Source organism: Trichomycterus rosablanca, chromosome 10 (assembly GCF_030014385.1).
Source record: "Trichomycterus rosablanca isolate fTriRos1 chromosome 10, fTriRos1.hap1, whole genome shotgun sequence".
Taxonomy (NCBI): Eukaryota; Metazoa; Chordata; class Actinopteri; order Siluriformes; family Trichomycteridae; genus Trichomycterus; species Trichomycterus rosablanca.
The window spans coordinates 29,438,829-29,463,296 of NC_085997.1; the positions used below are offsets into that span (position 1 = coordinate 29,438,829).

The 24,468-nt window shown below is 38.3% G+C and overlaps 2 protein-coding genes and 1 long non-coding RNA gene across 5 annotated transcripts in view; 2 read left to right on the forward strand and 1 right to left on the reverse strand.

Moving 5' to 3' along the window:
* cacna1g (calcium channel, voltage-dependent, T type, alpha 1G subunit) overlaps positions 1 to 19,955 on the reverse strand; it is a 349,320-nt gene extending 329,365 nt beyond the window's left edge. The window contains exons 1-2 of the mRNA XM_063003080.1: positions 19,475 to 19,955; positions 15,386 to 15,700 (exon numbers count right to left, since the gene is read on the reverse strand). Coding sequence (XP_062859150.1) covers positions 15,386 to 15,693 — 308 coding nt within the window. The 5' untranslated portion in view covers positions 15,694 to 15,700; positions 19,475 to 19,955. The remainder of the gene's footprint in view (positions 1 to 15,385; positions 15,701 to 19,474) is intronic.
* Positions 1,844 to 5,330, forward strand: LOC134321923 (uncharacterized). The gene is made up of 4 exons (XR_010013942.1): positions 1,844 to 2,003; positions 2,247 to 2,282; positions 4,674 to 4,890; positions 5,128 to 5,330. It is a non-coding gene; the product is annotated as an uncharacterized LOC134321923 (long non-coding RNA).
* Positions 5,449 to 8,451, forward strand: LOC134321922 (uncharacterized). 3 transcript variants are annotated; one of them, XM_063003769.1, is made up of 6 exons: positions 6,300 to 7,192; positions 7,303 to 7,475; positions 7,558 to 7,677; positions 7,753 to 7,904; positions 8,006 to 8,120; positions 8,217 to 8,451. In XM_063003769.1, the coding sequence occupies exons 1-6, from the start codon at positions 6,406 to 6,408 to the stop codon at positions 8,328 to 8,330; spliced, it is 1,461 nt and encodes a 486-aa protein (XP_062859839.1). In that variant the 5' UTR covers positions 6,300 to 6,405; the 3' UTR covers positions 8,331 to 8,451. The 3 variants fall into 3 exon arrangements, 2 of the variants coding, with proteins under 2 accessions (XP_062859839.1, XP_062859840.1); XR_010013941.1 differs by having other exon boundaries at positions 5,449 to 7,475; XM_063003770.1 differs by having other exon boundaries at positions 6,309 to 7,475.
* Positions 19,956 to 24,468: the final 4,513 nt, after the last annotated feature.

Consider the following 24,468-nt stretch of genomic DNA (forward strand, 5'->3'; position numbering starts at 1 on the left):
ACTGAAGCAGAAGGAAGGTACACTAATTTAATGAAAGATGGGAAAGTGAATACAAGTTTGTGCTTTAAGAAGAAAAACCGGTACGTCTCTTGTGTTATGAGGTCGTGTCTGTGGTAAAGGAGTACAATATAAATGTAGATAAACATTATAAATATACAGTATAAATTTGGCATTTTGACACAAAACAGAATTTAGCCTCCAAGAAAAACAACAAATTGTCCAAGACTTAAAAGACAGACTGCAATCACAGCAGGACATGTTACAATCGGCCCTTTGAGGGCCACCATAATGCAGATGTGGCCCTCGGTGAAAATGAGTTTGACACCCCAGCTCTAGAGTAAAGTCAAGCATTGGCTTGTGCTAATTAACTTAAATGAAATTTTTTACCAAACAATGACTTTCGTTGGTTATTGGTTAACCGGTTAATTATTGACAGTTTAAACATTAAGAAGCAAGGTCGCTATTTTAATCTATTTCAATGATGTGTAAATGCCTGCCATGCTGTGATTTTTACTCAGTATATACACTGCATATACTGTATTTATTTATTCATTTTAATTACTTACACTTCCAAGGTTCAGATTTTAAAAATCACCTAAATACACTTGCTGCGAAGTGAAATGAATTGCTAGCGGGAGTGAATATCTTTTCCACATGCTGCTGCAACCTCTCTCATTAGAGTCAATTGATATTTTACCCCACGGGCATTTTAATCACACAAACAAAAGTTCTATCAAGTGTAACAATAAGGACAGTAAGATTGTTTAGATCATTTTAATTTGTTGGGGCTAAATTATTAAAAACAACAGCATAAATGTCACTGTGGCACAAACAACAAACTTCAGTATATATTATACAGTATTAGTATAAGTATTATACAGTATTAGTATAAGTATTATACAGTATTAGTATAAGTGGTATTATACAGTATGTATTGAAGTCGTATTATACAGAAAGTGACTGTGAGCAACACATCTCATCACCTTCAATCTGCCTGTTGCGCTACAATGCCACCCATTGACCACTGGCCTTACAAAAAACAAGAAGCCATTTCAGACCTTTAATGCAATTATAGTTTAATTTTCTCGTTTAGATTTTTATGTATGAATGTGTGGGTGGATGGATGGATGGATGGATGGATGGATAATTATATAAATGAATGTGTGGGTGGATGGATGGATGGATGGATGGATGGATGGATAATTATATAAATGAATGTGTGGGTGGATGGATGGATGGATGGATGGATGATTATATAAATGAATGTGTGGGTGGATGGATGGATGGATGGATGATTATATAAATGAATGTGTGGGTGGATGGATGGATGGATGGATGGATGATTATATAAATGAATGTGTGGGTGGATGGATGGATGGATGGATGATTATATAAATGAATGTGTGGGTGGATGGATGGATAATTATATAAATGAATGTGTGGGTGGATGGATGGATGGATAATTATATAAATGAATGTGTGGGTGGATGGATGGATGGATGGATAATTATATAAATGAATGTGTGGGTGGATGGATGGATGGATGGATAATTATATAAATGAATGTGTGGGTGGATGGATGGATGGATGGATGGATGGATAATTATATAAATGAATGTGTGGGTGGATGGATGGATGGATGGATGGATGGATAATTATATAAATGAATGTGTGGGTGGATGGATGGATGGATGGATGGATGGATAATTATATAAATGAATGTGTGGGTGGATGGATGGATGGATGGATAATTATATAAATGAATGTGTGGGTGGATGGATGGATGGATGGATGGATGGATGGATGGATAATTATATAAACGGAGTGTCTATTTGCACCCGGGTACAAATAGCATTTCCCACACAGTAAAGCTATTCGTACCCAAAAATGAAAAAGAGCAAACTGCGCATGTCTACCAACGACTGCTCCGCTGTAGGGCGGAGTTGCAGAAAAGGCGCCACTTCGAAGTTCGAACACTTTCAGCCAAAGCTCTTTGGTGAACGGTGAGTCAAATTTTCTCAAAATGTTGGATGTTAAATAGTTTGAAGCCTAAACAAGTGCATTAACAGTACAGTTTAGACAACTACGTGACATCTGCAACATATTAAAGTTGTTCTCTAAGAAATGTTGACAAACTCCATAGTCTGCCAATAAAAACCGAAGGCAAAGTGCTAACACCTATCGAGCTAACCTATCTAAACTTAACCTTAACTTGGAGACTGGCTAACTTAGCAATTTTTTTACAGACAATGAAGAAATCCCTCCTGAAACGACGTTCAGAGGTAACCATAATGTTACATTTTCGCTAGCATTAGCTAGCAAAAATAGTCAATAGCATGCTGACGTTATATTTGTTGTGGTTCTGGCAAACGGAGCTGGAATGAGCTCATGTTTGAGGTCTGCACAGGGCAGTCTACCTGTAACTGACCAGCTGGATTTATTCGCTGCACCGTGGTCATAGGAAGTAAGTTACACAACTGCGCTTTAGCCAGCTCAAACACAGTTAAACTATCCGCACATCAGATTTGTGTGCACAGGTACTAGTGCCTTGGTGGAGTCACTAAACATTTAACACAATCAATTTACACATACAAATAGCTCCCCGTTTTATAGGGTGAATTCTCATAAATAGTCCATAAACAAGCAGATGTCAATTCAGAATTATCATACTATGTACTTATCAGTTATGAACTCATTCTACTGTACAGTTTAAGTAAATTGCTTCTAAATCAAAACTGTATTGTATTTTAATGATTTGTGAAGTAAAATACATTATAAAATGGTAATTTCTCAAAAGTAGTCAATAAAACCAAACAATATCAGTACAGTGTTGATCATGTTATGTAGATTTGAATTCGAAAGTGATTCTATTGTATTGTTTTTAAGTAAGTGGCATCCCAAGCCATCAAAAATGTCAACTGTGTTTTAATGAATTTCATAAAACCAACATATTTGCATATTCATATATAGGTAGGTATTAGGAAGTTAGGTACTGTTCAGTTTTAATGTAAATGGTAAATGACACCCAGAATCACCATAATTGTCTGCTGTATTTTAATGAGTTTAAACACATTATAAGGTGGTTATTTCTCATAAGGTACTTCATCAAAACAGTATATAACAGTATAGAACTGAAAAAAAACTTAGCTGAAACATGTTGGTTTTATGGACTACTTAAGAAAAACGACAATTGTATACTATATATGTATAACATCATTACAATACAATTGCCAATTTTGGAAGCCGTTTACTAAAACACTACAGTAGAATAAGCATGATAAACAGTGAACTGACATCTGATTGTTTAAGGACTACTTACTTACTACTAATTACCATTTTATAAAGTGGTGAGTTGTATGTGTAATTTGAGGTCTTTTATTCATGTTTTCATGTACTAGTCACTGGTAGCTGTGCAAACAAATCTGACATGCGGCCAGTTTGGGCAAATGGCCGCTGGCTTGACCTCTGTGTTAAACATCCAGCAGGCTGCGATTCAAAGCGGGCATGCATAAACACCTTGTTAAAAGAATAGGCATGCTGCTAAATATAGATGTACTATAAAAAAAGAAAAAATAATAATCTATGTTTATTATATAAAAAATAATAATGTCTGTTTGTATTTGGCGTAATTACTATTATTTATTTTAAAGTCTGTTTTACAAGGCTTATTTAAGGTGGCAAACTATTGTCTGTTAGTATTTTCAATTTTGAATTTTTGTTTGAAGTTTCATCTCAAATAGTAGAGAACTTTTATTCAAGCAACTTGTGGGGATGTTGTAACTTTTGCTGCTTAACGTGGAATGGACAATTGGAATAACCAACATTTTGAAGCAGTCATCTTTTTAAGATCTGAGGGCAATAATGAATGAAGCAGAATGGGTTTATATATGATAATTGGAACTTGTGTGGAGAAAGGTTCATAGCCTAGGCATAGTTGGGGGGGGGGGGTGTCCCCCTCAAAGTTCAGAGGGTGTATAATATTCTTTTAACATAATTTTACCATAATAACAGCATTCTTTTAACATAAAACACTACTTGTACAATGTGTTAGGTTAGGTGGTGTGAACAGTGTGTCCCACCCAAAGTTGAAATAAAACCTACGCTTCTGGTTCATGGGGATCCTGTTCACGGTTTACACAATGTCCTGTATACTGTATTTGTTAAAGCTGTGAGTTTACTTTAAATCCATGGGGGAAGACTCAAAGTTTGAAGATGATGAAAACTGAGTAAGGATAATGTCACATAAAATCATAAAAATTCAAAGAAGTTGCATGGGACCCCTCAAATTCCATTTTTTTCTTATGCCATCCCCCAATCCTCCCTCAATTCAAACTTTGATTAAATAACTCAAGCCCTTGCAGACCTCAAACTGAAATTACAACTGCTGAGTTTTCACTCATTAGCCCATACTCATGCTATTTTTTTAAGTGCTGGCTGTTTTTGTACCTAAATTGTTCAAACTGTTGAGAGCATCAGTGATTTAAAGTTAATATTCGCTAATTTTAAGAAGCAGTGTTGGCTCATCCAAAAAACTTAACTGCTTGTTAGTATGTTCAGATCAATTCTTCAGAACAGTAAAGTACCTTTGTTTGTATGGCAAACTGTTTTCACACATACAGTATATCATGCCAGGCTTGTAATGATGTTAATATTTGTGTTCTCTCCCAAATAAGGAAGAAAGACCCAAGACAGTTTGTGTAGGAAAGTCCTTCGACAGTTATGAGGAATTCCAGAGAGCAGTGAGGTTATGGAGTGCAGAGGGCCACCATCCAATGCACAAAGAAAGATCAGAAAAGATAAATGATAGCAATCCAGCTCTTGCAGAAAAGTTCAAGTACTCTAGATTGACTCTGTCATGTGTCCACTATGGTTCCAAAAGAACTTGCAAAAGTTAGTGAGAACAGTTGCTGCACCTTTTTGACACTTGCAGAGAGTGACCCAAATAATTTGCCATGCACTGTAGCATTAGCTCTGCTGTTCAATTGTGTAAGCTTAATATCAGACTAGCTGGAATGGAATGTGCTAGAGCTTCTCTGGCAGATTGTTGAAATGGTTTTCCTATAGACATTTATGACATTTAAAAAAACATACATATATAATTGTTTTCATTGTTTCTATTTATTGCAGGCAAGAATGAAAGACCTTTTCAGCACTATTTACGGATGGGATGCCCTGTGATCATTAAATTACGCTATGACAGGAAAGTGGGCAAACATATTGTTTCTAAGGTGGTGGAGAAACATAATCACCCTGTATCTGCCAAGCTTTTCCAGAAATACCCACAAAACAGAAGGCCTAACATAGAAGAAAGGCAAGAAATTGAAAGATTGGTGCAGCTAAAGGCAAGTATTCATTTAATATAGTTATGAATAAGATGTACAGTACTTTAATTTTATATTTGCAGTTAATTCATTGTTAATTGATCATTGTCAGGTCAGTGCATCAATATTGAAAGGGTTTGTGAAAGATAGATTTGGAAAGCAAATGAAATTGAAGGATCTGCATAATATAAAGCAGCAAGTTAAGAAAGCAGAGCAGAGTGACCACACAGATGCAGAGCAGATTGTCAGAGTTATAAAACATTTGAAAGATCAAGGCCATACAGCTGAGATTGGGGCAGATGAGAGTGGAAGCATTCAAATGATTTTTATTCAGACCCAGAAGATGGGACAGGCATTCAAAAAAAATCCAGACATAACCTTTGCAGATGCCACCTACAAGACAAACATGCAGGGTTACACTCTTCAGTGTTTTGCAGTAATGAATGAACAGGGCTTAGGAGAACATGTCGCATATGCCTTTCTGCGAGGCGAAACTGAACAACACCTGTCTCAAATGTGTGCTCTTTTCAAGGAGAGAAATGCTGACTGGAGCAGAATCAGAATGTTCATGGTGGACAAAGATGCAACCCAAATGAAAGTGTTACATGAATACTTTGAAGATGCTCTTGTCTTTCTGTGCTCTTTCCATGTAATAAAACACTGGAAGAAAAGAATAGCAGAGCTGCTTCTCACAAGACAAGCAAAGAAAGCTCTTCTGACCACATTAGCATCAATTTTGTACAGTGACACCAATGCGCAATATCAGCAAGGTTTGGAAAAACTGAAACGTGAATGCCCAGATCAAAAGTTTGTTGATTACTTTTTGACACAATGGGATGCTCAGAAAGAAAAATGGGCGCATTTTTACAGGAAGAAGTTACCCACCATGGGAAACAACACAAATAATAGAATTGAAAGCCACTTCCAGAAACTGAAAAAGGTGTTGCACCAAAATTTGTCAATATGTGCAGCTCTAAAAGAATTGATTACATTCATTGAAATACAGGAATGTGAAAGAAATTTTCAAGAATGTTCAGAGATTACTACACATTTCTTTGACACACGGGCAGGTTCACAAACAGCAATGGAACTATCAAAGATTCTGACAGACAAAGCCTACAGAATGGTGATGGAGGAGTTACAAATATCAGAAAGTCAAAGTTTTACCATTTTTAAAGAGGAGGAAGGGTACTTTGTACAATGGCAAGGGAAAGGTAGACACAAGAAAAACAAAGTGGACACAGCTATGAAAACATGTTCTTGCACCTTTTCTGTAACATTTGGTCTACCCTGTGCACATATTATTTTCTGTCGAAAACAAGAAAATGCTCCAGTTGTAGACCACACAAGCATTCATCCAAGATGGCTTAAACGGGATGAGGAAGTCCTTCAGGAGTTTGTTAAAAATGGTTTAGGGGACTGCCAGGTTATGATGATGCGAAAGTCCAAATTCAGTAGCAATGAAAGATTCAGTACTGTTTGTCCTATTGCCATGGAGATAGCATCTCTGATTGCTAGCTGTGGAGGCCAAGAATATCAGGACAAACTTCAAGTATTGAGAAATTTATTAAATAGCTGGAAGGCCAACAAACAAAGTGTAGTACTTGAAATTGCATCCAGCACTGAAGACTGTAGCCACAGTGAAGACAAACAAATGTTTGAGTCTGGAGATAGCCAAACATTTTTGGATATTAACAAGACAAATGATAATGTAATGAGTGCTAACAAATGCAGTCATATTCATGATCCAGAGGTAGCAGAGCTTGATGCTAAAGATGCTGTTAACGCCTGTTCCAGCCTTAAAATCACACCGGTTAAAAGTAGACGGGGAAGGCCAAAAAGGCAAAGAAACTTTACTTTCAACAAAAAAGGTTAGCACGTATTTACTTATGACATTGTAAAATACTGTACAATAACAGGACATGAATTTTCTTAATGAACTGTCAAGCATTTAATATGTTTGTCATTGACATGATTACAGCCAAGAAACGTCTGCATGAACCAGATACAGAGTTGGACGATCTGCCTTCATTCCTTGTTCCATTACAATGCCAAGTGATGCCAACACCAGATACAGGTTTTAGTGTTGGAGGGATTACTCTCTATGATCTTGACCTGGACACCCTTAAACCAGGAATGTGGCTTAATGACAATGTAAACAACATGCACTACTTAAGTAAATGTTCACATTTTCAGTAGTAATAATAATTTATGAATAGTGTATGTGTTTTTTAAGGTTATACATGCCTACCTTGGACTCGTGGCAGAAGAATCCGTCAAGCCAGTTTACATACTACAGTGCTTTATTGAAGGGTTTTGGAGAAAAGGACAGTACACTGTGTGGCAGTACAAACATGTAAGCCATTGTACCACATGTCCTGTCCAGTTACAAGAATAGTGGTGCAAAGACTCCATTTTTATGTGCCAACAGGTGCAGTTTGAGATGTACCAGTGGATATTGCTGCCTGTGTGCAGGAATTCACACTGGTTCCTTCTGGCAGCAAATGTTGAGTTGCGCAAGGTGTATGTCATGGACTCGCAGCCAAGTGTGACTAGACAGAGGCAGTACCTAAATTACTGGAGGTATTCAATCTTTATCATATGTTGTATAAATTGGAGGATGAAAGTCAATGTAGCATAATGCATATAAATGATAACTTTTTTTTTTTTACCTTTCATAATAGAAACTTCATGAAAGAGCGGGCTGTAACTGGAGAGAAGTTGGATGGCTGGTCAAGTGGAAGCATCTCTACAGTGACACAGGAAGATGGCTCTAGCTGTGGCATATTTGCTCTGATGGTAAGTGTAATTCATAAATAGTATATCTAAATTTTAGCTTTGTGTGCCTGTGAAGTTTGTTCTCTTAGTATGTATATTTTCTTTTTGATCTCTCAGAATGCTGAAGCTTTGATAAAAAACACTGACCCAAGTGATGTAAAACAAAGCCAAATAAATAAAATCCGGCTGTACATCCGTGATCGTCTGATAGCAGCTCCTAAACGCAATTGAACTTTTTTTTTTGTAACTTTTTGTAATGATTTTATTTTTATTTTTGCCTTACAGACTGTGTTTTACAGGATATGTGAACGTGAATGTGTTTTGTGTAATGAAAGGAAAAGTAATACATTTTAAAAAGGTATCTTGTGTCGTGTGTTTTTTCTTTCTTTTGTTCTTTCTTTCTAATCAAAATTAAGATAATTTTGCACTGGACAATGGTGTAGGTATTGGTTGAAACTGATTCTCACATTACCAATCCTAGTCTGTTCCTAAAAGTTATTTTTACCTTTAATTAATGTAATCACTTTATGTGGCTATTATGGAGTACTCTGTTATTAGCTGTATGACTATAAAGCACTCTAATAATAGAGTCAAAAGAAGAAAATGTAACAATACACAACAGTTACAAATACAAAAACATTTACTAGTGTTGTTCATATACTCTGTAGACAGGCTTAATTTTCTTTATTATAGTATTTATTGAAGTGTTTATAAATAATGCTCAGATAATTGCTTAGGTGTAAACTACAATGACTTAACCAATTTGGTGATTGTCACAAGCAGAATAGATTTTTTAGGAAAGAAATTAGAATGCATGGTAGTCAAGAAGCACATACTGTATAAGACTAAAATTGTCATTCAGTATATTTATCATTGGAATTATCAGTGTCACCACTGCTAATTTAAAGGTACTTTTTTATGTGTAGCTTAACAGAAATAAGGGTCCAAGCAAAAGGATAGCTAAAAAGCTAAGTCTAATTATTAGACAGTTACACAAAGGTGTAAATGGTATATATTTCTCTTTAAATTAAGGTACAAAAAAATACATAATTGTTTACACATGGATGTATAAATTGCTGTTTGCTTCAGGTTATGTATTTTTCAGTTTCACAAGAGTATATAAACACTACATGGACATGATAAAGGTCAAAGGATAGCAGTAAATTGATCATGAAGTGGTGTTACCTGGGGACGGCTTGGGAATGCCCATATCTGTAAAAGTTGGAGGTATTATTTTGTGAGTAAGGCTGACCACTGGCCAGTGTGCTCATGGCAAGGTGATGCGAATTAATGGAGTTTGAGTGATGCAAGATTGTGGGTACCAGATGGGTGGGACATTTAACATTCCATAATCCAGTGTCACATGTACTGGGAATATGTCATAGAGGGACCAGAGATCCTGCACCTACAAATACCACTGACCTGTGGGTGGCTATCCAGATGGCATGGGTCAACACCCCTCCAGATATTTCTGTCGACTTGTGGAACCAATGCCTGCTGCACTTAGCCAGGCTAAAGGGTTACCTAACATGATACTAGTTCCTGTACCAAGACTTTTGGCATGTCAGTGTATATTGCTATTTTACACCTGGGTGTAGATAATGTATAATGTAAATAATGCAATTTAAAAATATACAATCTGAAAATAATATAAAAAATGTTAAAATTATTTGTAATCTTGTAATATTTACACCTGGGTGTAAATAGTATACATTGCCGTTTACACCAGGGTGCAAATAGTACACAATGCTGTTTACACCAGGGTGCAAACAGTATCTGCAGGTTGTATGCACCCGGGTGTAAATAGTATGTAATGCTGTTTTCACACCTGGGTGTAAATAGTATACATTGTTGCTTACACCAGGGTGCAAATAGCATCTGCCTTATATAAATGAATGTGTGGGTGGGTGGATGGATGGATGGATGGATAATTATATAAATGAATGTGTGGGTGGATGGATGGATGGATGGATGGATAATTATATAAATGAATGTGTGGGTGGATGGATGGATGGATGGATAATTATATAAATGAATGTGTGGGTGGATGGATGGATGGATGGATGGATGGATAATTATATAAATGAATGTGTGGGTGGGTGGATGGATAGATGGATAATTATATAAATGAATGTGTGGGTGGATGGCTGGATGGATGGATGGATGGATAATTATATAAATGAATGTGTGGGTGGATGGATGGATGGATGGATAATTATATAAATGAATGTGTGGGTGGATGGATGGATGGATGGATGGATGGATAATTATATAAATGAATGTGTGGGTGGATGGATGGATGGATGGATGGATAATTATATAAATGAATGTGTGGGTGGATGGATGGATGGATGGATAATTATATAAATGAATGTGTGGGTGGATGGATGGATGGATGGATAATTATATAAATGAATGTGTGGGTGGATGGATGGATGGATGGATGGATGGATAATTATATAAATGAATGTGTGGGTGGTGGATGGATGGATAATTATATAAATGAATGTGTGGGTGTTGGATGGATGGATAATTAAATAAATGAATGTGTGGGTGGATGGATGGATATATGAATAAATAATTATATAAATGAACATGTGGGTGAATGGATAAATGGACGGATGGATGGACATATGAAAAAATAATTATATAAATGAATGTGTGGGTGGACGGACGGACGGACGGGCGAATTAATGAATATATGAATGAATGATGCTTATTTAGCCAGCCATCCAGACAGAACAATAAAATGAGCAGAGTGATATTGTTTTTAAGCTCTGTGTTTGCTTATATTTCACACGACTGGTTTATCCCTGGTGCAGAGGAATGTGTCACATTTCCCTGTACTCTGTAGAAGCCAGTGACCCCAGACAGAAGGCATCTCAGAGGAAGATCTCACTGGATACCTGCGAGTGTCCCACTACACTAAAGCATCTGTGATTGACACACAGCCTGACTACCAATCTGAAGCAAACCGGTACAGCAGGGCTGCCACAAAGTCTGAACGATTCAACTTGCCCACAGGGGCCCAGGAACATCTGTCCTGGTACAAAGACAACAGGAGTTTAGCGAGCAAGAAGACAGTGTGAGCTTCCTCGAGCCGTCAATGATTTCTACCAGAGGTACATCATACAGAGGAAAGTGCAAGGAAAGAGCCACTGACTTATTCAAAGCATCACACGTAATCACTTGTTCAAGGCACTGAAAACACCAAACAAGCAAACCAAGCTTATCGACGTGACGCTGACAAATGAGGAGATTTCATGAACAGCCACAGACAGACAGCGAGTTTTGTGGATAATGAGGTACAATGACCTCGCTCGACTCGTCTGACAGCCTTGCATTTACATGCCGCATAATTCGAGCAAGCAGAAAACTATTTTAATATTATTAATGCCAACAAAAATCTGATTTCACACCTTTATTTTTTTTTCCTTGCGGAGGCAGACATGCATACAGCGTGGCCAGTCTGAACCACTGTATTGTCTCATTTATTTTAAACCAACAACAGACATAAGACCTGGCCATCAGAAATCCAACAATTCTAGATGGTTTAAGCCAAGGTATTCGATTTATTTTTAAGAGTAAGACACTACAGGTACACACTGTATGGACAAAAGTATTGGGACACCCCATTAAACTATAACATTTATTACAGACGTTATTTATTTATTAGGATTTTAACGTCATGTTTTACAACTGGTTACATTCATGACAGAAACAGTAGTTACTCATTACACAAGATTCATCAGTTCACAAGGTTATATCAATTTAGTCTTGGACAATTTAGTGTCTCCAATTCACCTCACTTGCACATCTTTGGACTGTGGGAGGAAACCGGAGCTCCTGGAGGAAACCCACACAGACACGGGGAAAACATGCAAACTCCACACCTGGGGATCGAACCCAGGAACATCTTGCTGTGAGGCGACAGTGCTACCCACTGAACCACCGTGCCGCCCTATTACATATTTTATAAAGGAAATTATATGCTTCCAACTTTGAAGCAACAATTTAGGGAAGGCATCTTCCTGTTGCAGCATGTACCTCTGTGCACTAATCAAGGTCAATAAAGTCATGAGGAAAAGCTTGGTTTAAAGAAACTCCACTGGTCTGCACAGAGCCCTGACCTCAGCCTCACTGTACATATTTGGATGAACTGGAACCTGGACTTTATTGAGGATTTCTAGAAATGGAGCATTCATTAGAGACTGAATGGGCACAAATTCCCATACACATACTTCAAAGTCTTGCATGAAGTTGTCTCAGAAGAGTGAGTGTTGTTATAGCTGAAAATATCAGAGGTCACTATTTTAATATGAATTAATATCATTTGTTTCAGAAATGGTATGTCCAACAAGCTTATGGCCAGGTGTCTAAATACTTTTGGGCATATAGTGTATTTCTATTTGCATAAGCTTTAAATTCTCTAACCAGAATATTTAATGGCATTTTGAAAACAAACAAAAAAGTGACTTTCGCTGATACCTGCTAAACACACTAAACAAAAATGTCGGGACGGGACAAGTTAAGATAAGTTTAGAGTATTTAAGTTTAATTATATTTATACTAGGGATGTAACGATGCACCACAAGACAGTTCACATCGATTCACATGTGTAACAATTTAAATCGGTTTACATGTGTAATGAATCGATATTCACTTTAAACAGCAGAGGGCACTGGCGCTATTCACCTCGCCTGGTTGACGTCACTACAGGGTTGCCAGGTTCGAAATTGCCCAGCCAAATTTATTTATGTGAGGATACTTTCTTTATTTGTATTATTCATTTCTTTATTTAATGTGGGATTTATTTCATTTCAGTTTTTTTTTTTTTTTTACACAAAAAGGAAAATGTGCAGCATTGTTTTGCATAGTTTGTACCTACCTCAGAAATAAAAGGCCATTTATTATTTAGATAAATAAATGATAAGCACAAATACAGCATTCCATTTATTTTTTTTAAAGAGAAATAATAAAAGGAAAATTTGTCATAATTTCTCTTCAATTTTATTTTGTTTAAAAAAACTGAGTATCATGAACTCAGTATCGCATCGTGGGTAGAGTGTATCGTTACATCCCTACTTATACCTATCTTTTATCCACAAGTAACGTTTCATCCTGGCATGGACTGCACTGTGCACAAAGTGAAAATACAACACGACTCAATCAGTTGCAGAGCTTCAGCCATACACCCATTTTACCACTCACTAAGGGCAATTTGGAGTAACCAATTTACCAAGTAACAGGTTTTTGGAACATGAGAGGACACCAGAGTAATCAGAGAAAGCCTGCACAGACACTGGAGGAATAAAACTAGAATCACGCTTTGGAATAGAGCAAAAAAAAAGGTGACTATGGGCAACACTTTAATTTATTTATTTACTTATTTGTTTAGGTATTTGTTGTATTTGAACGTCATGTTTCACACTTTTGGTTATATTAACATAACGGAACGTCACAGGTTACACAGGGTTCTTCAGTTCAAGTTCAATATCAATAAATCAAACATCACCACAGACAAAGACACATCTTTGGACCGTGGGAGGAAACCGGAGCCTCCGGAGGAAAACCCACACTGACACGGGGAGAACGTGCAAACTCCACACAAAAAAGACCCAGACCACTGCATCAATCAAAACTAGAACCTCCTCACTGTGAGTTGACCGTGCTACCCACCGAGCCATCATGCCACCCCAGGCAACCCTTTTCAAAGACTTGAGAGACCCTACTGATAATATTTACGAGGTAGGTATTTACTACTTTCAATAACAGTTATAAGGGTGTAATAAGTGTGGCATCGTGTAATGACTACTTAATCATAATTTAATTAAGTCTCTGCATGTTAGACCCTCTTTTAAAAGGAAGTTTGTTCATGGCTTTTGATCATTAATGAATTTGTGGGTCTATGGGTCGCCTTAATGAACTTTGTCAAATGCACCGCTACTAAAAGGAAATTCCTATCCAACAAGTTGCATTCTTTTTAATTCAAAATAAATCTTTAAATAACAGTGGGACAGTGGTAGACTAGTGGATACAGCTATGGGCTATCAATCGGAAGATTGTTGGAAGAACGTTAACCCTATCTGCTCCAGGGACGCTGTCTTCAAAACAAGCTGGGATATGCAGAAAATTTTTTTTGTTGTAATGTCCACATGTATACATACACCGATCAGCCATAACATTAAAACCACCTCCTTGTTTCTACACTGACTTTCCATTTTATCAGCTCCACTTTCCATATAGAAACACTTTGTAGTTTTACAATTACTGACTGTAGTCCATCTGTTTCACTGCAAGCTTTGTTAGCCCCCTTTCATGCTATTCTTCATGGTCAGGACTCTCCCAGGACCACCACAGAGTAGGTATTATTTGGATAAGACACAGCAGCGCTGCTGGAGTTTTTAAACACCTCACTGTAACTGCTGGACTGAGAATAGTTCACCAACCACAATATCCAGCCAACAGCGCCCCGTGGGCAGCGTCCTGTGACCACTGATAAAGGTCTAGAAGATGACCAACTCAAACAGCAGCAATAGATGAGCGATCGTCTCTGACTTTACATCTACAAGGTGGACCAACTACACAGGAGTGTCAAGTGACAAGTGAATGGACACGGTATTTAAAAACTCCAGCAGCGCTGCTGTGTCTGATCCACTCATACCAGCACAACACACACTAACACACCACCACCATATCAGTGTCATGGCAGTGCTGAGAAAGATCCACCACCTAAATAATACCTGCTCTGTGGTGGTCCTGTGGGGGTCCTGACCATTGAAGAACAGGGTGAAAGCAGGTTACAAAAGTATGTAGAGAAACATATGAACTACAGTCAGTAATTGTAGAACTGCAAAGTGCTTCTATATGGTAAGTGAAGCTGATAAATGGACAGTGAGCGTAGAAACAAGGAGGTGGTTTTAATGTTATGGCTGATCAGTGTATATCTTAAAAAACTATAGACCTTCTTCCAAGTCTGCCTAAATAGTCCTCATAACCTGTTAAACACCCACACTACCGATCATGTCTGATTTTACGATTACAATAAACTATAGTGTAGAAAGAAAATGCTCGACACGACCAGAATTCATTCATCATTTTAACCCAAAAAAGAAAAATCACAGAATGTTCCTTTCTTGTTATTCTTGCTTTTTTAACACTGTCCTATTTTTATTGAATGCTAGACTATGAGCAGCATCCGTCAGACAGCAGTCATGCACCCTACCTTTTAGGTGTGGGTTCTGTCTGGCGCACACACCTTCCTCGCCTTGAGAATGAAAGGATATGGATTGCAGACCATTTTCAGACACCAACTCCTGGGACGGGTCGTCTGCTTCAGGTAGAAGAAGACGACGGGCGCGAGCGAGGGATAGGGCAAAGCCTCCTCGCCCCCCTCAGCCGACGCCGTCTCCTCGGCCACCGGGCCTCCCGCGCTCTCCCTTCTCTCTCCTTCATCGTGGACTTCGTCGGCCCCTCGTTCTCCTTCCCCGGACAGATCGTTCAGTCGGATAAAGGTCCTGGGAAGCGAAGACGTATTAACTCCATCGCTGGCTCTTTGCTCCTCGGAAATATTACCTCCATCCTCAGCCATCATTCACCTCCTCAAAGAGAGAAGAAAATGGGGATTAAAATGAGAGGGATGCACAGTGGACAGATTTTCTATAGAAATACAACCAATTCACTAAACAGCAAGTGAAGCGCTTTCATGTTTTTCTCCCTTTTATTCCTTTTCACCACCCCCTTTATACTGATCAGGGTCACAGCGGGTCAAGCACCACCCAAAACCACTTGGCGTGAGGCAGGGATACATCCCGGACAGACTGCCAAGCCAGTGCGTGAAATTTCTCAATTACTTGCACGCACAGGCAATTTATCATAACCAGTTTGACTTGGCACTTAAAAGAAATCTGTAATACCTAAGGGAACTTTATGCAGACACAAGGGAGAACATTCTAAACTCGCAACTAATAGTAACTAGACACAAGGATCAGAACAAGAAAGCTTTGGAACCAAGTTGTAGTCCGACACTTTTACATTTCATCCTCCTTCCCTACAGAAAAAATACATTATAAGGTATTTGGACATATATACATGCATTAAACTTGAAACCTTGAAAGAGGGTCAGGGTCACAGTGGGTCCACGACCTTCAAAAATGAAAGAAAGAAAAACGAAAACACACCACACTCTGAACACAGAACCAGTCCAATAAACCTATTTCAGATACAAATTATTTAAATACACACCAAACTTCAGAGTGTCCCCATCGTTGGGGGTTGAACTTAAGTTAATGGAGAATCATGGCACCAACAACCCGATATGCCAGGAGCATTTAAAAATATGCCCCCCATATGCCCCCCTCGCCATTCATGCGAAACACTACCACATTATTAAATGTACATGCATGGAATCATTAATTCATCCTAACTACTAGTTTAACCCTTGTCAGAGTCGCTGGTCTGGTCACACCTGGAAACACCTGCTGCTATAACAGGGCTTAGGTCACTTAGACATCTGTGCAGTCACTCACACCTAGCCACATTTTAAACGTTCCAGCATGAGTATACAGAGAAAACTAATTAAATCGGTCATTCATTCTGTTAAATGTATCATCATACCCCTCTCAGCCCTCCACCATATAAAGCATGTATGGTTTGCGGACGTCATAGAATCATAATATGTCCAGGGTCTGTTTTAAAAAGACACCAGCATTACTGCACTAGTCCATCACAGAGCATCCCACAGTCATTCATTCACATTTCCACCAGTAGATAATGTGGCCACACAGTACAGTACAGTATAGTGTTTAGTTTTTAATGCTGTTTCTGCTCATGGGTCATGTTCATAGCAGGAGAGGGTGCGATACGTCTTTTATAGGTCAAGAAAAAGGACAGGAGTCGCTACTCTGTTGTATTTAGTAAATTTATGTCTAAATTTGACAGTATTATGACAGTAACTAACAGTGGGGATGAAACCTGGGCTATTAAAGCTGTGTGAATGAACGAGTGACAGTGAGCACAGCAGGTGGTATTGGTGCTGCATAGCTTTAGAATCCTGGGGTCCTGGAATGTTTAATAATCTGCTACGCCACAAAAAAATATACTCTAATATTAATTCATGAAAACACGCTGTATGTGGAGCATTTAACATTAATCCATTTATCTCTAGTAACCAATTCAAGTTCTGGAACACAGTGCCAGATAGGAATGAACGCTGGAAGGGCACTAATTCATTACAGGTCACCCGTTCACTCATATACAAATTTAGACTAGCCAATTCACCTCATACATATTTTATACTGAACTTGTGAGGACATCAGAGTACCCAAAAATCCATGAGGACACAGGGAGTATCTAATGGTGGGGATGAAACCTGGCTTATTAAAGCTGTGTGCCACTGATTATCTGCTACGCCACAAAAAAATATACTTTATCATAAATTTATCCCAACACACTGTATCTGGAGCATTTAACATTAATCCATTCATCTCCAGTAACCAATTCAAGTTTTGGAATGCAAACACACAGTGCCAGATAGGAATGAACGCTGGATGGGGCACTAATTAATTACAGGTCATCCATTCACTCATATTCAAATTTAGACTAGCCAATTCACCTTATACATATTTTATAATGAACGTCGGAGGACATCAGAGTACCCAAAAATCCATGAGGACACAGGGAGTAACTAATGGTGGGGATGAAACCTGGCTTATTAAAGCTGTGTGTCACTGATAATCTGCTACGCCACAAGAAATATACTTTATATAAATTTATCACAACACGCTGTATGTGGAGCATTTAACATTAATCTATTTATCTTCAGTAACCAATTCAAGGTCTAGAATGCTAACACATGGTGGCAGATTGGAAGGCTGGACGGGGCACTAATTCATTACAGGTCACCCTTTCACTCATATACAAATTTAGACTAGCCAATTCACCTTATACATATTTTATACTGAACGTGAGAGGACATCAGAGTACCCCAAAAAAAATCCATCAGGACGCTGGGGGACAGCAATCAGACATGAGGATCATTCCAGGACCCCAGGATTCTAAAGCAATGCAGCACCAACACCACCTGCTGTGCTCACTGTCACATTCACTGAGGGGCAATATAGAAGAGCCAATCTACCTAATGGTGCGTTTTGGGATGAGGAAGGAACATTTAGTTGAAGCTGTGTGGCAACAACATGGTTCACATCACCAGCCGTGTAATTGAGCTGTAATTATATGGTAGGTTAATACAGGCTACTGTAGACTGGAAATGTATGGCTTGTTCATTAAAATTACTAAATCATTAAAAGGGAAGATATAATTGTGTTGAATTGATTTATTTGGATCCTACACTGATGTCTACATATTTAGGAAAACTTTTCCTTCTATATAGATAGATAGATAGATAGATAGATAGATAGATAGATAGATAGATAGATAGATAGATAGATAGATAGATAGATAGATAGATAGATAGATAGATAGATAGATAGATAGATAGATAGATAGATAGATGATACTTTATTAATCCCGAAGGAAATTAAGGATTTATTACATTTAACTCTATTAACTCTATAACATTTATTTATTTTCATTTATTCATCCTGGTCACTACCTGTGTGCTTAAGTAATGAAGTAAACTCACTGTTATTAATATTTCCTCCTTCAGTAATCACTGCTTCACTGAGGAGCAAGTGATGCAGACAGTGGCGTGTTTGTGGATGTGGAAAGGAAACCCACGTACCATGAGGAGAACACGCACAACCTAACTATAGGCACTTATTGAATCTGTATGGCTAAAGCTGTGCGGCAACACACGTCACATTGACACGTTATTTGCTGTGTTTCTGTATTAGGTTAATAATTAATGGGCATCATTTTAATTGCCTGCGTTTTACACATGAATAATGAATAAAATATGCCATCAGTTTATTATCAAAAGTGATGTGGAAGACACTGTTGTGTTTGTTTTTAACTGAAACTAGGGAACATAAATAATTTAAAAAAAAAAATGTTTGTACCCCCCTGCCCCCACATACACACACAGACTGATTTAAAGCAAAAAAATAATCAATCTGGTTATTATAATCACAGTGGAAAACCAAGCAGGCTGTTGTACGATTATGTAACAACAATGACAGTGAGTCTAATGCAACCAATCCAAGGAAGATCCAGTTAACCAAAGCAGCAGGGGACAATAAGATTCAAGTCCCAGTTAATTAAAAGTACAGTAATAAAGATTGATCGAATAATTACTTAAATAAGAGTGGAACGCTGCATATTAGACGCACACAAGACTCCAGTACCCATCCTAATGATGAATGGACGCGGCGTGCGCATCGCACATAATCAGGTGTTAAACAGAGTTGTTTTTTTACCTGTAGGCTAATCGTTCCTGGTTCTAATCCCAGTCCGAGCTGACTCATCGCATGATGGTTTGGTGTTGATGAGAAAAGTCGGCAAAAAGCCGGAGAGAAAGTCAGGCTCGGGCGCGGAGCTTGCAGCTGATGGTGGGAGCGCAGGCGCGTTTTCCGGCGGCGCGCAGGAGCCACATGCCCACTGAAGTGCCCACCGCTCCACGATCACTAAGTACTACACGCTTTTCTTCATACAAACACCCAATACGAAAACAAAGAAGCAAATCCTATAAAGAGAGTCCGAAAAACAAGAAAAGAAAGACTGACTGGTCCTCCAGTGCAAGCTCGAAGCGTGCGCGTTTTTTTATGGATCTCCAAATAAGCACGCAGCAACTTTCTCTCTCATGTCCAGAAAAACTCGGAATGCCCTACAATCCGGAGGTGCCCACTTTACTGGACACATCTTTAAGTGTGCGTTTTCTTCATGAAGTGCATCAGTTTCTGAAGCGACGCGGATTAAAGTCTTAATAGCAGATCATACGCAACGCAAAAAAGACGCAACTTTCGTTACCTAAAGCAAAACCACAGCCATTATTTAAAAAAAGTAGTATAAATATTTTCTCCCTCGGTCGGCACACGAGCACGAAAAGCGCTCATCTAACCAGTTCACAGCTGGAATTGGGTTCAGTTTACAATCTCCTCCCTTTCAGTAGTGCATCCACCAAGCAAAATGCGCTGAAAGTAAGAGCGCACTGTGTTAGGTTGAAACTAGTGCCAATCAAAATTTAACCAGAGAAAGGAGGGAGAAACAGCTGGAATAGCTGGGTTTACTTCCAGCCAATAAAAAGTCAGGAATTTAATTGGAACTGCACTCACTTCATGATTGGACGATGTTTATTATGCAAGGAAGACTGAAGTAAAATCAAAAACATGTCCCTGAAACGCTGCCACTATACTATGCTGAAATGGAATGTTATTTGTGCATTCATCATTCTGTGTTTGTACATACATTTAGATATAACTGGGATATTCAGTATTAAGAACAGCTACTTTAAGTTATTTAAGAATACTTTTTTTTCCTAGGGTGGTTTGTTTGTTTATTAGGATTTTAAAATCATGTTTTACACTTTTGGTTACATGCAGAAACAGTAGTTACTCATTACACAAGGTTCATCAGTTTACAAGGTTATATCAAACACAGTCATGGACAATTTAGTATCGCCAATTCACCTCACTTGCATGTCTTTGGACTGTGGGAGGAAACCGGAGCACCCGGAGTAAACCTATGTAGACACGGGGAGAACATGTGAACTCCACACAGAAAGGACCCGGACCGCCCCATCTGGGGATCGAACCCAAGACCTTCTTCCTAGGGTGGTAGAGTAGGTGATACAGAACAACACAGATCTTGAGGAATCGAGTTCCTGACGAATTCTCATTTACATTTTCGGCGACTTACAGTAGTGTGACAGTATACTGTCTGAGCAGATGAGGGTTAAGGGCCTTGCTCAAGGTCCCAACAGCAGCAACCTGGCAGTGGTGGGGCTTGAACCAGCGACCTTTTGATTACTAGTCCAGTACCTTATCCGCTAGGCTACAACTGCCCCTGATTAAATTCTCGCCTTGACCCCGATCTGTGAGGAGTTTGCACCAACCCTATACATACAAAATATGCATATGGCGGACTGGTTAACGTAGCCTAACTGAGTAAATAAGTAAATGCGGGTTGGGATGAATTAGTGCTTTTGACTGGCAACTATTTCTATGTTGTAACTAGGTGACAAAATGAAGCAGCAAGAAAATGTCATGATAAAAATGTTTTGTTTTGGCTATTAAAAGGGAAAAAAACCAATTGTATGTATGTACTACTTTATTCCCGATGACAATGGTGTCATGTTTTCTGTGTACAGCCCTATTATTGGCCCAGGAAAGTAACAGACGTCTACTGTCTCACTGAAAAGTAGTCATTTTAAACATTATTCCTAAGACATTACTCGTGATGGTTTGCATAATCTCATTAGTTCAAAGATGAATGACTCAGTTGTGGAGATACTCCAATCGCTAGACTGGTATTGATATTGTATTGGAATGTCAAGAAATGGGATTGGTGCAATCGTTATAAATGCACTTGGACTTTAATATGATTTCTTATTTATGAAACAGTTTTTTAACATAACAGCACCGGACCTGCAGTGAGTTTAGTCAAACTTTAAGATGCCAATGTTAGAGTCGGGTTTCATTTTTTTCATTGCGTAACGTAAGCTCACCAGATTGGACCAGTCTGTGCAGCATTCTCTTTTTGGGTAGTTTCTTGGATACTTGGTGGTCCCAAGACTGCTAACCTTTGATTTTAAACAAGATACCGAGGTAATCGGGTGTCTTAGTCGATTTTGTTTCTTTACTTTTGATGTTTGGCTAACAAGCTAATAACTAGATATTCATATAACTTAATTTAGGAGCATTTAATCAAAACAGAAAACACACAATTCTTTGAATTACCCACAAATATTTATTCATTATTCTTTAGTAACTATTTTATTCAGATCAGGGTTGTAGTGGATTTAAAGCCTCCCTCAAGAACACAGCTGGAACTGCAAGACTGGTGTATACCTAATATACTGGCTATACACCGTTGATGTTTATAGTGCATAATAGAAAGCAGAAATAATCTGACCATTTATTAATACAGTGACCAAAAAAAGACATGAAAAGAAAAAAAAAACAGCTAAACTAAATGCTTGGAATGTTATTTAATTCAGTCAAGCAGGCCGGAGTCTTCAGGCATCTGGAGCAAATATGTCGTGACAGCACACCATAATAACACAAAGAAAAAGAGAGGGTAAACCCAGTAAATAAGAAAAATCCACATCAGAAGTGTTAGTCCACTACAACAGCCATAAGCACTAACTGTTACACTACACATGTTAATCTGCAATTGAAGAATAATAGTTTCTGTACCCTAACTAAACTAACTAAAATATACAGATCTACACAGGTTCTTAGTAAAAAGCTGAACAAAAAGAAAGACCCGTTTTTAATTTTCATATATTTCACAACTCTTTTGAAACTTCACATTCACAGAGAATGTCACGTTAGACTCTTTTCACTAGCAGAATACCAACACCACGATGAGGTTTTACCACACTGCCATCTATGGTGGAAAACAAATCAGCAAGCACAGCAAAGAGAATACAGCACATTAACATTTCATCCTGAAGCAACAAGCTGAGACTAAACCTCTTGTTAGATAAGGTTGGGGAAAGTATTCGACCATATTTTCTACAATATACATTATTTCCAGTGCATATATAAACTCAAATTTACACACAAAGCTGTCTACAGTAAGAAATAATGAGCTTTACTGCAGCATTATAGTTCAATTTTGAACTTAAATTTCAATTTCTTTCAATTTCTATTCAATTTCAGTTGCTTTTAATTTCCTAGGGTAACAAAGATGGCTCTGCCATTTGAAAATCATCCATAAAGTTTCACTGGGATTCAAGTCAGAAGATTTTTTTGAATTTTAGTTTGTATGCTTACGTTTAGTTTTAGTAGCAAAAGGATTAAATAAAGTTTCAAAGCCACAGTAAAAAAAAAAAAAAATGTCGCTGACCTGTAATGTCCTGGTACCATTTGCAGAGAATCAGATCAATATCATGATGCCCCCACCTCCTTACGTCACTGAACATGCAAACCTTCTTTTCATTTTAGGTTTAAGGGATTTATGTATAGTTACTGCCCTGATATAATATACACCGATCAGACATAACATTAAAACCACCTCCTTGTTTCTACACTCACTGTCCATTTTATCAGCTCCACTTACCATATAGAAGCACTTTGTAGTTCTATAATTACTCACTCTAGTCCATCTGTTTCTCTACATACCTTTTTTACACCCTGTTTTTCAATGGTCAGGCCCCCCACAGAGCAGGTATTATTTTGGTGGTGGATCATTCTCAGCACTGCAGTGACACTGACATGGTGGTGGTGTGTTCGTGTGTGTTGTGCTGGTATGCGTGGATCAGACACAGCAGCGCTGCTTGAGTTTTTAAATACCCTGTCCACTCACTGTCCACTCTATTAGACACTCCGACCTGGTTGGTCCACCTTGTACATGTAAAGTCGGAAGACGATCGCTCATCTATTGCTGCTGTTTGAGTTGGTCATCTTCTAGACCTTCATCAGGGGTCACAGGATGCTGCCCATGGGGTGCTGTTGGCTGGATATTTTTGGTTGTTGGACTATTCTCAGTCCAGCAGTGACAGTGAGGTGTTTAAAAACTTCATCAGCATTGCTGTCTTATCCACTCATACCAGCACAACACACACTAACACACCACCACGATGTCAGTCACTGCAGTGCTGAGAACGATCCACCACCCAAATGATAACTACTCTGTGGTCCTGTGGGGGTCCTGACCATTAAAGAACAGGGTGAAAGCAGGCTAAAAAAGTATGTAGAGAAACAGATGGACTGCAGTCAGTAATTGTAGAACTACAAAGTGCTTCTATATGGTAAGTTGAGCTAATAAAATGGACAGGTGTTTAAAAACTTAATCAGCATTGCTGTCTTATCCACTCATACCCAGCACAACACACACTAACACACCACCACCACCATGTCATTGTCACTGCAGTGCTGAGAATGATCCACCATCCAAATAATACCTACTCTGTGGGGGGCCTGACCATAGAAAAACAGGTTGTAAAAAAGGTATGTAGAGAAACAGATGGACTAGAGTGAGTAATTATAGAACTACAAAGTGCTTCTATATGGTAAGTGGAGCTGATAAAATGGACAGTGAGTGTAGAAACAAGGAGGTGGTTTTAATGTTATGGCTGATCAATGTATAATAATATATAGATTTATTTTTAATATTTGGTATAAAAACATTTATTATGTTTTTCTAAAACTCCCAATTCCAACCGTATTAGTTACCCAACTACTACTTTTTTAGGAGTAAGGATATAGTTATTTTCTGTATCTCTGAAATAGGAGCTTTGCACAGGCAC

What these genes read in the sequence shown, in the direction of transcription:
- LOC134321922 (XM_063003769.1), top strand. Translation starts at nt 6,406, where the DNA reads ATGGAACTATCAAAGATTCTGACAGACAAAGCCTACAGAATGGTGATG. An exon ending in CTTTACTTTCAACAAAAAAG is followed by an intron (nt 7,193 to 7,302) that starts GTTAGCACGTAT and finishes ACATGATTACAG; the next exon opens with CCAAGAAACGTCTGCATGAA. An exon ending in CAGTACCTAAATTACTGGAG is followed by an intron (nt 7,905 to 8,005) that starts GTATTCAATCTT and finishes CTTTCATAATAG; the next exon opens with AAACTTCATGAAAGAGCGGG.